Here is a 14,590-nt window from a genome sequence, read left to right as displayed (position 1 = left end):
ACTCTCCAGCAGACAAACAGCCACCCAACTTGGTGTCGTTTGCAAATTTACTGAGGGTGCACTTGATCCCCTCATCCAAATCATTGACAGAGATGTTAAACAGAACTAGGCCCAGTACAGAGCCCTGGGGAACACCACTTGTAACCTGCTGTGAGCTGAATTTAACTCCATTCACCACAAGTCTCTGGACTCAGCCAGCTCTTTATCCAACAGAGTGTGTGCCTGTCCAAGCCATGAGTAGCCAGTTTCTCCAGGACAATGCTGTGGGAACTGTGTTGAAAGCTTACTAAAATCAGGGTGGGTAATATTGACAGCCTTTCCCTCATCCACCAGGTGGGTCACCTTGTCATAGAAGGAGATCAGATTGGTCAAACAAGATTTGCCTTTCATGACCCCATGCTGACTGGGCCAAATCATCTTGTGTGTGACACACGATGTCACTCATGGTGATCTGCTCCATGTCTTTTCCTGGCGCTGAGCAACTTCCAGTTACTGATTATGTTTCAGGGTGAAGAGGAACCACATGAAGAAGAGAAAATTTTAAAGAGGCAGATGGGTAAGGTCACAATCTCTAACATTTTCTTCCCTTTTCTTTTCTTAATACTGTTATCTACCTACCTGATACACTGCTGGGCTCATTCACTGCTCTGCCTTTCAAGAGAAGGTTTGCAATTATTCAACCTTCTCTGGTTTTACCAGGAGTTAATCAATTAGTGCAAATGATGACTGCTCATTAGTTACCAATATATTGCTTTATTTCTTGGTAGCAAATTAAGGCTTTATAGTGAGGTTTGTACAGTACAGACCAATTTAAACATTAGAAACCTTAAAAACCATGTAGCACTATTCACTCGATTTAGCATAACCAGAGAAGTAGCTTTCTTTATCTTTTTGTAATAAACAGTTAAATGTAACTAATGAGGCCTTATATTTCATGAGTGCAAATGGCTCAAAAATCCCACCATCCTCAGGAAAGGGCTTAACATTTCACTATCCTTGGGGCCATTTGAGATAAAGGATAAACAGAGTACAGCTGCCTTGAATAAAATATACTGTATTACTTGCTGGAAAAGAATCTCTAGTTTTAAAAACACAGGAATATGATAGTAACTGGCCAAAGGATGGTATCAACCCCTATTAGTCACTGACCAGTAAAAGTAGCAATGACAAATTTATTTCCCATGGCCCCCTTTGCTTTAGTGCAATCTGATTTATAATTCAGAGCTGATTACATCTTGTATGTTAAGCAACTCAAAATCAGAGAACACACATAATTACAGGAATTTCTGCAGCAGCAGGGTAGGTTCCCACTGAAGGGACATGTCCAAATCATTGCTTCCTCAGCTGTTGTGTATTTTTCTTAAGCATATGGATTTTCAATTCATATGAATGATTTTATTAGTGTTGTCTGGAGATGATGGAACTAGTGCTTATGAAAACCAGGCTTCCCTTCTTATGTTCTCTACCAAGACGTTTATAGTTTTTGAGCTGAATGTATGAATTCATCTGTCAGTCAGGTGCAGGGGGTCTGCCTGCAAATATCATCATCCCTAACGTGTCTGGCTTTCAGATCTGAGCATTACATGTGAAAATGCAGAGAAACAGCTGCTAGAAAATGGTGAAGAAAGTAATCATGCAATGGCCACATGCTCTAGGGAAGGAGACAGTGAGATGGGGGAACCTCCAAATCACTGGATGACCATGAGAATATAGGAGGCTCCCAGTGTCACAGGGCAACACTGGCATTTTAATTCCTGTTGAACAGCAGCTGTTTCTCCGGCTTAAGGGAACACACACAGATAAGGATTCACAAAAACTAAATCTAATGTGAATAACACTCTAAGGCCCTCTGTCCCCAGGGGGGCTATTGAGCATCAGGCTGATATCTCTGAAATCTTGAGATCAGTCATCTCTCCCTTGAACAGGAGGGCCACAGAAAAAGGTCAGGTTTCTATGTGTATGACAGCACACACTGAATTTACCTCAATGCACATGTCTGACTTGCTCAAGGAGTGTCAGCTGCAATGATGCCACAGCTGCTGAAGAGATACAGTGAAGGAACAAAGAATTTCTGGCAACAGCCCCAACAGCACAGCAATTGGGACTGCCCTGTGCAAGCTGCTCCACAACACCTCAAGAGAGTCCCCAGTGTACTACAGTGCTATCTCAGCTTGTTTCAGAATTACAGCAGCTTCTCAGGATGAATTTGCTGGCTTTTCCCTTTGCCAGTGCACCGATATCTCATCTGTTTTCCTTCACTCAGGTGAGTATGTCATTGCATAGTAGAAGTCCCTATCTCCTAGCAGACAGTGGTACTACACATGCAGAATAGGGAGGATTTCTAAATGAAGGCAAGTAGTGATGACCTGGAGATGGGCTTTCCGAGGGAGTTCATGCATGGACACAATCTCCAGATTCGTTCAACAGAGTGCTCAGCAATAGCCAGTAGATCTTGTTTTGTATCAGTCAAGTACGTTTAAGAACATTACCCAGTATTTCCTGAGGGACTACAATGGATGACTACCATAGGAAAACTACTTGGAGACAAGGGGATGCTTTATCAGCCATACTGGAAGAAGTTGGAGACCACAGACACATATTGCATAGTCAGCTTCACGAGCTCAGATGTATTTGACACAGCTTAGCAACATTTCCAAAGGAGGGATTATGTGCTATTTCCTTTGGAGTTAGCTACTGTAGCCTGGGACAAGGTCATGGCTGTTATGAAAATGCAGCCCACTGGGGATGTTGAGCACTCATTGCTTTTGCATTAAGGTAGCCTCTCCATGGAGACCTACCGCACCTTAAAAAGTGATCAAACAGAAAGCAAACAAATTAGTCCTCTAGAAAACCCCTTCACCCACAACATAAAAGGAAAGCTGATTGCTGTGAGCTATAGAAAAGTCAGCATTACTGAATATGGGAGCACATGTTTATACATCAGTGGTTTTAATACTGCGTTGTAATGACAGGTGTGGGGTGTCCTTTCAGAAGAAAGCAGGGTTGGTGTGCTCTATAATACAGCGTTTGCAGTGCCTCTTAACAAATCGCAGAGCATCCACAGAGACATCACAGTCCTGCACGTTCAACATCTGCAGGTCAAAACAGTTGGCAGCTACAATCTGCAGGCCCTGCCCAGTGATACTCTCACATGATTTCAGGCTCAGGCGCTTCAGGTTGAAGCAGTTGAGGGCTAGAAACTCCAGGCCGGTGTCTGAGACCAGAGGGCACTTGCCAATATCTAGAGATTTGAGTTTTGTGCAATTTTTGGCGAGGTACTCCACGCCATGGTCCGTGATGCCCTCGCAGCCCCGCGCGTTGAGGTAGCGCAGCTTGCTGCAGTATTTGGCTATGTAACGGATGCCCACGTCTGTGATACGGCCGCAGTGAGCGATGCTAAGGTATCGGAGACGCGACTCCAGCTTGGCAATCTCCCGCATGCCAAAGTCACTGACAAAGCGGCAGTCGCTCACACTCAATTCCTTGATGGATGTGCAGTAAATCATCAGGTAGCGGAGACCCTCGTCGGTGATGCGGACGCAGCGGCGCAGGTACAGGTGGGTCAGCTGAGTGCAGTGCACAGCAATGGTGTGCAGTCCTTCATCCTCCAGGACGAAGCAGTCTGTCATGTCCAAGTAGCGAATGGAGATTTGTTTCCCATGTAAGGGAGACAGCTTGATGGAGGCTTCGCGAGTCAAACTGATGCACGTTACTTTGGAGCAGCCTAGGTGGAAAAACACAGTGAATTTAAGCAAGCAGTAAAAGCAGATCACACTGCAAGACTGGAAAGGTGGGTATGAAATTGTGTGCTGAATGTGATGTAGATATCCTCATGTTGTGAGAACAGAATTATCCTGAATGACTAGCCTGGATTTGCTGTGAAGCATCTCTACACCATAGGAAATGATGAACTACACTGAAGTCAGAGAGGTTGATTTGAGATTCTGAGCACCAGCAAAGCAACAGAGCAACTTTGTCCATATCCAAAATGTAAAATGATGGTCCTAGGTTTATCCAGGGATGGCCTACCACCTGTAACTGCAATATAAATCCAGTGCCAGTTTGAGAAAATGCTACTGCATGACAACCAATGCAGCATTTTAATCAGGGGCAGTCTCATGGCTGACTGGCTGAGTTGGTAAACAAACATCAGAAGTTTTTTTACCATCCAACCCCATTATAAAAAAGACAAACCCCACCCACTCTCCAAGAAGCATTTGGAGAGCAGATGTGAATCCAGCCCCAAGCCTGCAATGTGGGAAGGATGCAAAACCTAAGGAGAATGGGGAGAGTCAGCAGGAGCCAACAGAATGGCCAGGGCATGGGAAGACATGGACAGATGCAGAGAAGAACTGTTTCAAGTGAGAAAGTCTGGCCATAGATGGACATAACTAGACTAGAAGAGAAACACCAGACCTTGCAAGGAAAGATAAAGAGCTAGATTAAAGGGGAACCCATGCTCACAAGATTTCCCTATTTTTAACCTCCACTCTGTGTATGGTAGTGAATGAAAGCTTTCTTTGGAAAGTGCTGTTTCTGCTCTACTGCAAACTGGCAGCCTCAAGCTCCTGAAGGGAAATTCTTATCTGTGCCAAGTTCAGCTAGGCACTTTACATTGGCATAGCTAGGAACAGCTGCAAGGAGTAAGGGAGGATTTACCTGTTAGTGATCAAGGTCCAAGAATTTTAGCCATAAATGTCTACTCAGATTCTGCATTTTATGCCTAAAGAGATGCCCTCAGATAGGGAGAAAAAGAGGTTTTCTATATTGGTGAAACACTGGCCAATGGGGATGAAGTGACCCATGAAAAGCCAGAAAAGTTAGGATGATAGCCTTAGAGCTCCATGTACCAGAAACACTGACAGATCTTGTAGTCTGGAAATAAAGAGCATGACAATGCGCTGAGACCACCTCAAAAATGAGACCATGCTCAAAGTGAATGACCCAAATCCATACCACTTGATACAACAGCTTCTCATTTAGAGGCTCAGTGGAAGGCATGGGTATACTTCAGATCTTAATGAAAAAAAGGAAAAAAAAATCTCTAGATAATTCAGAGGGATCACAAAAATGCTGTTAAGGAGCATGAGATACGGATTTGAAACAGTTCACCACCTGCAATTAGAGTTCTACATTAATAGTCTGATATTGCAGCTGGATCTTTAATTTAGGCTTCAAATTTATTTGAACAGATGCAAAATTTACCTTAGTCCTCACACAATGAAACAGGCAAATTGTCCACAGGTCATGCAGAATCTCTGGGACCTTGAAGCAAAGTACTTTGTTCAACGAATAACATCTTCATAAAACTGAATGCTGCTCTTTCCTCTTCAGACTGTGTTGCAGATCCATCCATGTTATGGTGCAATCTTTGGAAATACATTTGCCTTCAAATAAGTACTATACACATGCCCAATAATGCAAAGCAAATTTTCTAAAGGGAAGTAGTACAGTGCTAATGGTATGAAAATTTCACCTCTAGTATGTTCTTTGGAGTAGGTGATATAAAATGCACCACAGGAGTTCCCATTCTTGTGCTGGATTTCCACAGAAGATAGCACCTAGGCAGATTTCTGCTGGACTTGGTTTGGCTGTCACTGTTGCATTTGCCTGAGGAGGCTGCTGGATTAAGAAGCTAAGCCTGGTTATTTTGCATGCTGACCATAATTTGATTTTAAAATCTAGCTAACTAAGAATGAGGAGTCCACAAGGCCAAGGAGAACGTTCCGGCAAGAGGGGAAGAATGCTTTAATAACCACAATCAGAAAGTGAATAGGTCAGAAGTCTCACAGCAGGGTTGGAGTCATGTACATCAGTGTGTGATCACTGTTTTGACAAACTCAGCATCCTAGCTAGCTAGCCTAGTTATTTTGGCTACAGTGTAAAATATTTAATGGGAAGGATATTCCAAATTATTTCACCAGAGAAGGAGTCCATGTTGATACAGAACTGTCTGAATCTTAGGCAAAATGACAGGTTCCTGGATCTGCACATTTTTTTTTGTCCTAAGTAGTGAAAAAACGCAACCCCCAAAGCTCTTTTAGCAGGATTTTCCATAAAGTAAGTACAACTGATTTTTTTAAAGGGAAGAGAAACTGACAAACAGATTGAACAAAAATAGTGTTGGCTAGTGTGTTAGATAATAACTTGCAGTCAAGCTCAACCAACTTGTAGAGATATCTCAGACCTGCTCACAAAGTGGATGTTGAAAGTGACAGAACTTACATTGTGGAAAACTCTTACAGTTAATACAAACATCTGGTTTTGACATTTAAGATTTTGGTGTTATTGCTGCCAAGTGGAGAATTATTCAACTATATGTACAACTGTGAACACTTCCAAAAGATCCTCCAAAATCACCCACATCAGAATGAAAAAAGCGGACTCAAAACAAGACGCCCAGAGATAAATTATCCTCAATTCATAGGCAGGCACAGGCAGCAAAAGACATGTTTGAACCAAAACACTCTGATTTCTGAGCATGTTCAAATCCAGGATTTTCCCCTCACCTGCTCCAAAAAGAAAAATGTGAGATTAAAATTACCTTCCTGTCCTGTTGATCAGAAAATAATTCAAGGATGGCAGGTATTTTACTTGCCCCCTACACACTTTGGATGAAACTGATGAGCTCCCAGGGACAGACACCATCTTCCAGGTCTGAAAGTAACAGGCTTTGCAGAAAACATAAATGAAGACAGACTCCAAAAGAATCTATTTCAAGATGTAGTATCATCTTTTAATTTACTCTACTTTTGAAAAGGTCTTATGTGTCAGTAGGACCGATGCATTTTCAGCCACCTACCAGCCCCCAAATGTACCCAGAGTGTCAGCTAACAGACTGGTGTGCCAGGGCAGTTCACTGTCAGCTCAGCAATGCTACTTGTCCTATCTCTTGAGGCCCAGCATATATAAGCCACTCAACTGTCCATACCACCCTAGAGGACGTAGGAAGAAAAGCATCAATATGCCAAGGATACAGCCAACCTTCAAAGTGCTATGTAGGTATAAATCACAAGGGCACAGATATTTTCTCCTGGTGTTGAAGATGCTTCAGCCTGAAGTGTGTCCAGAACCAATGTCAGTAACAATAAGTAATTTGTATGCAAGCTCATTGTGAATAGATTCCATGAGAAAGGACGCTCTTATCACCTGTGGTTTATCATTCTGATTTGTTGCTATTTATTTTGATAAATCAGTTCAAAAAATAAAAGGCAGAAAAAAAGAACACAAATCAGTGTAAACCAGCCTTGGAAAAAGTCCATTCATCTGGGTACTGGTGACTCACCGGCATCGCATCCTACCCCCATATCATCCTGTTTATTGCCACTAGCACCTCTGTGATGGCACATCTGGTCCAGACAGTTAAGAATAACATTAGACTGATAGCAATGAGATAAAAAAAAGTATGTATCAAACACCAAATTTACCTCAGTGCTCTGTTTGGCTACAACCTTTCCATTAAGTGCCAATCTATTTGCAGAGAGGTATTTCTGTGTGGCTGATCTTGAGAAAAATCATCTTGTTTCCCCAGAACAGGTCTTATGAAAAGAGTTTAAAATATTTCTGTTGATCTAATCAGCTGCAGTGATACATTGTAACTGGGTGAAAGGAAAAGCAGAAAGTCACTAAGCAAATATATACACTATTAAAAATAATCAAATTAAAAAGTCCAAGCTAGCTAAGTGTGGTTAAAATAGCAAGGGAAACAAGAGGACCTTGAAGTTTAGCTATGGATACCAACTGATATTTAGATCCACACAAAAGCCAATCACTGATTTGGAGCTTCTCTTCAAGTTACATATAAAAATTGGAAAAAAAAAGGAAAATGATACTTTTCTGAGGTAACTAAACATGAAGGCCTGTTCCTTCTGGTGCTTGGATGCCAGCCAGTTGAGAGGATGAGTGAGACGGATTGGAAGTGGCGAGTGAACCCTGGCAACCGTTTGCCCAGTAACTAGCCTTCACCATATGAAGGCTAGTTAACACTGACTGCAATGTAAGCCCTTGCAGAGTTGCTTTGTGCAAAAATCTGTGAGTACTCTTCATGCTATTTGAATGGACCAACTCTCTTAGCTTGTCTCCACTGGAGGCAGCCTGGCCACTAAAGAAGTGCTACTGACATTTAGGGCATTGAGATTCCAGAGGTGCCTGTGTCACTGGTACTCTGTTGGGAGAATAGCCTTGCAGTTTCAAAAGACAATACAGAAATGGAAAGTGTGAAGTTGTGGGGCCACTGGTTTGACAAACACGAGGCTTTTAGAATCAAAGGCATCTATATTGAAATATTTCCCATTACCTGACACATCCAGATGTTCCAGGTTTGGGCACAGTGACACGACATCAAAGATTGCCTCATTGGAGATGTTGTAGCAGCCAGATACCTCCAGCCTCCTCAGTTCTGGACAGCACTGGGCAATGGTGTAGAGTCCTCTGTCTGTGAGCCGCCTGCAGCCACTAACAATTACTGTCTCCAACATGAGACATACGTTGGGTGTATCCTGACAAAGCCTTCGGGTCAGCACTTTAAGAGCCCTGTCTACGTTGATTGTCTCACCAGTCAGGCGAATAGTCCTCCAGAGTCGGGGGTCCCAGGCAAGGTTGTACCAGCGGCGGCACACGTGGGCACAGCGGCACAGCTGGTTGGTAGGCAGGAAGGAGAATATCTGGATCATGGAGTGGTCAGGCAGCCGGTCTATGTTGGCCTGTTCCTTCTGGTGCTTGGATGCCAGCCGGATAAGAGGATGAGTGAGACGGGTTGGAGGCGGTGAGTGGACCATGGCAACAGTTTCCCCAGTGACTGAGGATGAAGATGTTGATGATGCTCTGCCATTTTGGAAACCAGGGGAGTTTGGTGGAAATATTAATGCTGGACTGGGTGTGCTCAGTGTCCGCATGCTCAGGTCGGAGTCTGAAAGATAAAACACACGAGCGGAGTAAGCAGTGGACAGATGCAGATCTTTGCATAGCACAGCACCCTGCCAGCCCACCAGTGGGCTTTGGAATTTGGTGGGGGTTAGGCAGTCATTTTTACCAGAGAGAGTGAGGAAACACATATTTTTAATATTTATCTGAAACTCTGAAAACACTGTTCACCTTAGTGTTGGGTACATGGCAAAGATGCCTCCCTATCTGTGCTATCATAGATAAGCTAGCAAAGGTCTGAGCCCTGTAGTGGAGATGGCAGCAGAAGTCCTGGGATTTTAATTTTTCATACCCTCAATTAAACACTGCAAGAAATGAGAACATTTGAGTCACAGGTTGTTGTTTTTTTCACATAACCTGGGCATTACCTATGCAGCTGTGAGCTGTTAAAGTAGGAATATGGTGGTCCTTCATCCCTTAGCTCCTTCAACCACAGAAGGAGGCCAAAGAAGAGCTCACAAAGCAAATACTATTTCCTTCACCACACCTGTGAAAAGCACATCCCTGTACCTATATTTTCATGTGTCATTAAAGAAATTAATTTTTCATTCTTGCAAACTGGGACTCAGCAGTTCCATCAAGATCCCAGTGACTAGTTCTTGAAGGAAGGCTGGCTGCCTCTCTTCATCTGCATGCAGAAAATGCTCCTTTCCAATGGACAAAAGTATACTTCAGTTGATTGGGGGTGGGGGTGGGGGGATGGGGGTGAAGTCCAGAAAAGTAAGTGGCAAAGAAACAATTTGAACTGTTGCAGAGTTGTTGCACAATCTTTTTGCTCGGAATGGTTGTCACACTGGAAGCACTCAACCCAAAAAAGACAACGCACAAACCAAATTTGCTACTCCTTTACTTTCTTTATTTCACTTTATGGGCAAAAAGCACTCACAAAAATGAAAGGCCTCTGCTACTAAGAAAGGTTGTCTTTCCTGTTTAACCTCTGTGCTGACATTGCTGTCTATGAGTCATTTCCACTCTTCCTCCCAGCTCTCCAAGAAAAGCCAGTAAAAGACAGGAAGACAACTAGGCTATAATTTTGATAGCCAAGAAAATGCCATTGGCAATACATTTAGAGACCCTGAGATGATTCAGTACTATGTTGCACAAGATGCAATCAGCATATGAGAGATGAATGCTGCTGCTGAGAACATGCTTTCTGTCTCCAACCTCTCAATAAAAAGTCTTCATGAAGGACTGCACCATTCAGAGGTGAATACGGGGATCACAGTTCAGTGCCCGTTGGAATAACAAAAAGAAAACCCCCACAAGAACAGTGATTTGAGAACACCAAGCGCTCCTCCACATTTTCTGTTATCACTTCAGTGTTCAGACATTTTATGGAAGCATGCAAAGCCCTTCCTTAAGTAACACCAATTATACAGCTCTGTGACTGTGACAGCATACATACAGGCTAAACAGTGTAGAGTCATTAATTTATTCAACAAACCTAACAAAATCTGGGTTTAGGCGAAGTTTTAAAATGTAGTACATTTTGATCAATGTATTACACATTTTACTTAGCCCAGCACAGGCATGGTGTGATTTCACTAACTACAATACAACAGTAGCAACCACAGGCCTTCATTTTCACAGAGAGGGGCAAGGGCAAGGGGCATGACTATTTAGCTGAAGAACCCTACACACAAAGTCCAGCGGCTTGCCTAAGTTTACCCTGTTCAGCTGCAGAGAGATCAAAATCATCATTTCATACAGTGAAGGAAAAACCTATACTGCCCAGCTCCTTCCCCCTTCCTCTTCAGTATCTCATTTTTACTTCTAAACCCAACTATTTCAGCAGTTGATGGGAAAAACCATTTTTGTCAGTGCTTGTGAGTCTATGTTATAAGGAGATGGACTTAACCCTGGAATTTGTGTATTTTTTGAGTAAGAACTGTATCTCTATGCAGTGGGTTTTGTAGACACTCTGCTCCCTTCTAAGACCTTCTAATACCTGGCAGCTATTGCAAATAATTGCATTGAGGAATGTTATTTGCAAAGTATTTGGTATATTCTGGCATTTTAAAAATGAAATTTGCAGCTGGAAATTAAAAAAAACAAAACACCAGCAGCAGCCAGACTGCTGGGGGCAAGTACTGACTTCACCGAACGCTTAGGCAATGGTCATCCAGATTAATTTTTGCAAGGACTTCCCATATGTTCAACCTCTCAGATTACCACCAAAACCACCACAGTGTCTGAAGTTGAAAAAAAATGGAGAAGATGTGACAAACTTGGAGCCTTCACATTCTCCTCTTTTCTTGAGATTGTAGGACAAGGATACTTCTAATACAATTGCATACACATTTTTTTCAAGGGCTGGATGTGTCTTCCACTACTACATATATTTGGTATTGCAAATTCCTCTCCTTTCCTTATTTTTGATTTGCTTTGGGCCTTTTGTTTGGTTTGTCGTTTGTTTGTTTTTGCAAACCAGCACAAAACAGGAACGCAGAATGAATTAAATGAAACTCACAGAACAAACATTTGTTTCTACAACACAAACCAGACTGAACTAAAATCAAGGAGTTTCATTTTTTAACATCTGCTGTAAACAGTTTTTAGTACTGTGGGAATGATTATCTTCTGCAACACATTCTTCAATTATGTTTTGAAAACTCACATTTAGTCAGTTATTGTTAGAAACACTTGAAAATCTCTGTAAGGTTACATTCTTCTCTACTTTTAATTTCTACTTAAGTATAGAAAAAATACCATTTAATTCTTTCCCCTTCTCTGGTGATCAAAGCACCAAACTAATACAGATAAGTCTCTACTCCTTTTGGTTTAAAAGTGGCATTCCTTCATCACTCCTGGGCACTCTGTGAATAATCAATACCTTAGACATTCTGGATGCATAATGAATTACCAGCATGTGTTTTTTAACTTAGTATGTGTTTTTTAACTTAATATGTGTTTTTTAACTTAACTTTTTTAACTTAGACCTAGAGCTAACAAATGTTTGACCTTCTGTTTTATGAGTATACTCCATGCTTGCTCCATGCTTTCTTAATCCTCTCATTAGTATAGCAGTTCCAGATGCACATCCTGTATTTCCTTTACCTTCAATTCTGAAGGTACATCATCTGAAACTTGCTCCCTCCACCTTTGGGGCACAGGCTTCCATACAGACACTTAGTCAGGCATATGCAGGCACCTCGTCTCTCCACCCCAAAGTATTTTGGAAAAAGACAGCAGTGTTGTAACTATGTTTAAACAAGAGAGTAGAGGGTGTGTTATTGGTCTGATGAGCCCTTAATGCAATATGCTCTCTACAGCAATTTTGCTGGTAACTCAGCTAAACTCTGAAACTAGAGGTATTCCCACTTTCTAGTCACTGTACACCCCTAAGGGGAAACGAATACAATAGCAAAGCTCTTTGCTAGCATTTAAAGCTTCAGCAGAACACTTGGTGCATTGCACATTTCCCAATCTTTTCAAAGTATTGTTGGAGGGGCTTCCTATAGCACTATCTGAATCTCTAAGAGTTTTCCTTTGGATTTTGTTCTTCACCATTTATTGAGTGCTGGCTAACAGGCTGAGTTAATCTGAGACAAGGCAGCTTAACACCAGTGTGCCAATAATAAATACTACTTTTGCCCCTTTTCCAATGACCGATCCTTTGTGCAAGATGCTGATTATTAAATCTTTGCTTGGGCTCTAAAAAATGTTTGTTGATGTAAGAGAGAATTTCTTAACAATTTTTAAAGAAACCTCAAAAGACAGATACAGAACTATAAAAGCTGACACAGGGGAAGAAAATGCACTGGAGGGAGTTTTCTTACTCTGTTAGGAATCTGGTTTATTTTAAAGAGTTTGTTTTTTCCCCAATGTTGTTTCTCAATTAATATACATCTGGAGAAAAGAAGCCTTTAAATATCCATTATTTAAACCAAGATCTAGTCTCTGCTCCAGACAACAGTATGCAGTCTCTGATTTCAGAACCAGACAGGGGGAAAAAAAGCATAGTATTTTTGTTATAACACAAAACATGGGACACATAATGTCCAGACCCCAGCATGGACTTTTTATTACTGAACCATAATCCATGCTTAAAGCATGACTCCATTAGTGACTCCATTCAACTGCATCTTTCACTACAGTATTGCAGATGTAGGTGTTTTTTTTGAGTCAGTCCTACACTGAGCTCCTAAAGTTATCAGGATTAAAACAAAAATGTTGGTGGTTTAAGGGTTAACTGTTGGGCAGGTGGGAACCTGACTCCAGTAGGAGTCATTGGGTCAGTTTATTCCCTCCTCTTTCCTGCCTGTGGAACCCAACCCTGGTGGGAGTCCCCGGGATCAAGTTATCCTCTCCCCTTTTGTGCTGTTCTCTATTTAGGGGAGCAGGAAGTTCCAGCAAGCTCTCTATGCTTCCACATAGGGCCCAGCCATGAATGAGGTCCTGGAAAGATATATACCTACAAAAGAGTATCTTCCACATTGCAAACATCCTCAGGTGTTTCTCTCAGGTTGTTGCTCTACTGACCTCAGCTATAGGAGACTGAGAGGGATCAAAAAGCCTGTGTTAGCTGAAAGGCAGATGGAATAAAATTCAGTGTGCAAACTTGCACAGGGCTTTAGCGTTCCAGTATGCCAGAAGAAAGAGTAGTTCAGTGGAGATACCCATGTGATTTTATAACTTTTACAATCAAGAATGTACAGAATGTGAAATGGAGTTGGATGAGCTCTCTTGTCTCTCTCCAAGTACACCAAGTACACTTAAATAATCTCCTATGTGCTTGTGTCTGCCCAGCTCTCAACTTCCAGGGACAGCTATTACTCAGCTTTGTAAGATGCCTGTTCAGTGCCGTCACCTTATCAAATTTCTAACTTTTCCCTCTTACTCAACTCATTCAAGAAGCTCTCCATATTCCTGCATGGATTTCTCACATGCATTTGCTCAAACTTCAGCCATTTCTTTCTAGTCACATTACTAACACTCAGTTTCTCCTAGTTTTTCCTTTATAATTTCTCCAATTCATGTGTATTTCTCCCAAACTGAACACCACACCTCACTAAGCAGTGGCTAAAGTGGAGTCCTTCTCACCTATATTTCATGGAAATCACATCATCAACCTTTCAGATTTCAACAGTCTCAGGGATGGCTCATTCACCGTGCAGTTCAACACATACACAGCTGCCTGGCCATTCATTTTCCTCATATAAGTTTATATAACTATTCATCTTCCCCACACCTGTCTCCTTAGAATGAGGTATGTTTTCTTTCTCCTTGATCTTCTGTTTTTTGTTGGTTTTTTGTTTGGTTGGGTTTTTGAGAGCATTTGGAGTACAAAGCAACCTTCTCATATTGTGCTCATTTCCAGTTTTCCAAATAGATTGCAGGTGCAGTGTCATAAATTTTAAGATAGGCCTCTGTATATTGGTAGCTTTGTGTCTCAGTTAAACAGATGGCTTCTGAAGAGTGACAGAAAGTATATCAACCTATTAATGAATACTGTAAGGTATAGCAGGGCAGATCCCTAAAAGGGGCCTTCTTGAAGCATCATCACAGTTGACAAATACTCAGTGATAACTGTGCAATATACCAATCCCCTTCAGTGGCCACCTTATGATGATTTCATTTAGTCCATATTTCACCAGCTTGTTTCCAAGATAAAATTAAAAACCCTGAGGAAGGTTACAGCTACTGCTTCCTTCTCACCAAAAAAATT

At 41.8% G+C, this 14,590-nt stretch overlaps 1 protein-coding gene across 2 annotated transcripts in view; it reads right to left on the bottom strand.

Annotated features, from left to right (window-relative positions):
* Window positions 1-1,082: 1,082 nt before the first annotated feature.
* Window positions 1,083-14,590, bottom strand: part of FBXL7 (F-box and leucine rich repeat protein 7) — a 131,428-nt gene continuing 117,920 nt past the window's right edge. For both annotated transcript variants that reach the window (XM_054164331.1, XM_009909184.2), the window contains exons 3-4: window positions 8,297-8,908; window positions 1,083-3,724 (exon numbers count right to left, since the gene is read on the bottom strand). In XM_054164331.1, coding sequence (XP_054020306.1) covers window positions 2,988-3,724; window positions 8,297-8,908 — 1,349 coding nt within the window. In that variant the 3' untranslated portion in view covers window positions 1,083-2,987. The remainder of the gene's footprint in view (window positions 3,725-8,296; window positions 8,909-14,590) is intronic.

Source organism: Dryobates pubescens, chromosome 9 (assembly GCF_014839835.1).
Source record: "Dryobates pubescens isolate bDryPub1 chromosome 9, bDryPub1.pri, whole genome shotgun sequence".
Lineage (NCBI taxonomy): Eukaryota > Metazoa > Chordata > Aves > Piciformes > Picidae > Dryobates > Dryobates pubescens.
Note: the sequence above shows the minus strand (reverse complement) of the source record. Positions and strands in the feature narration are given on the sequence as shown.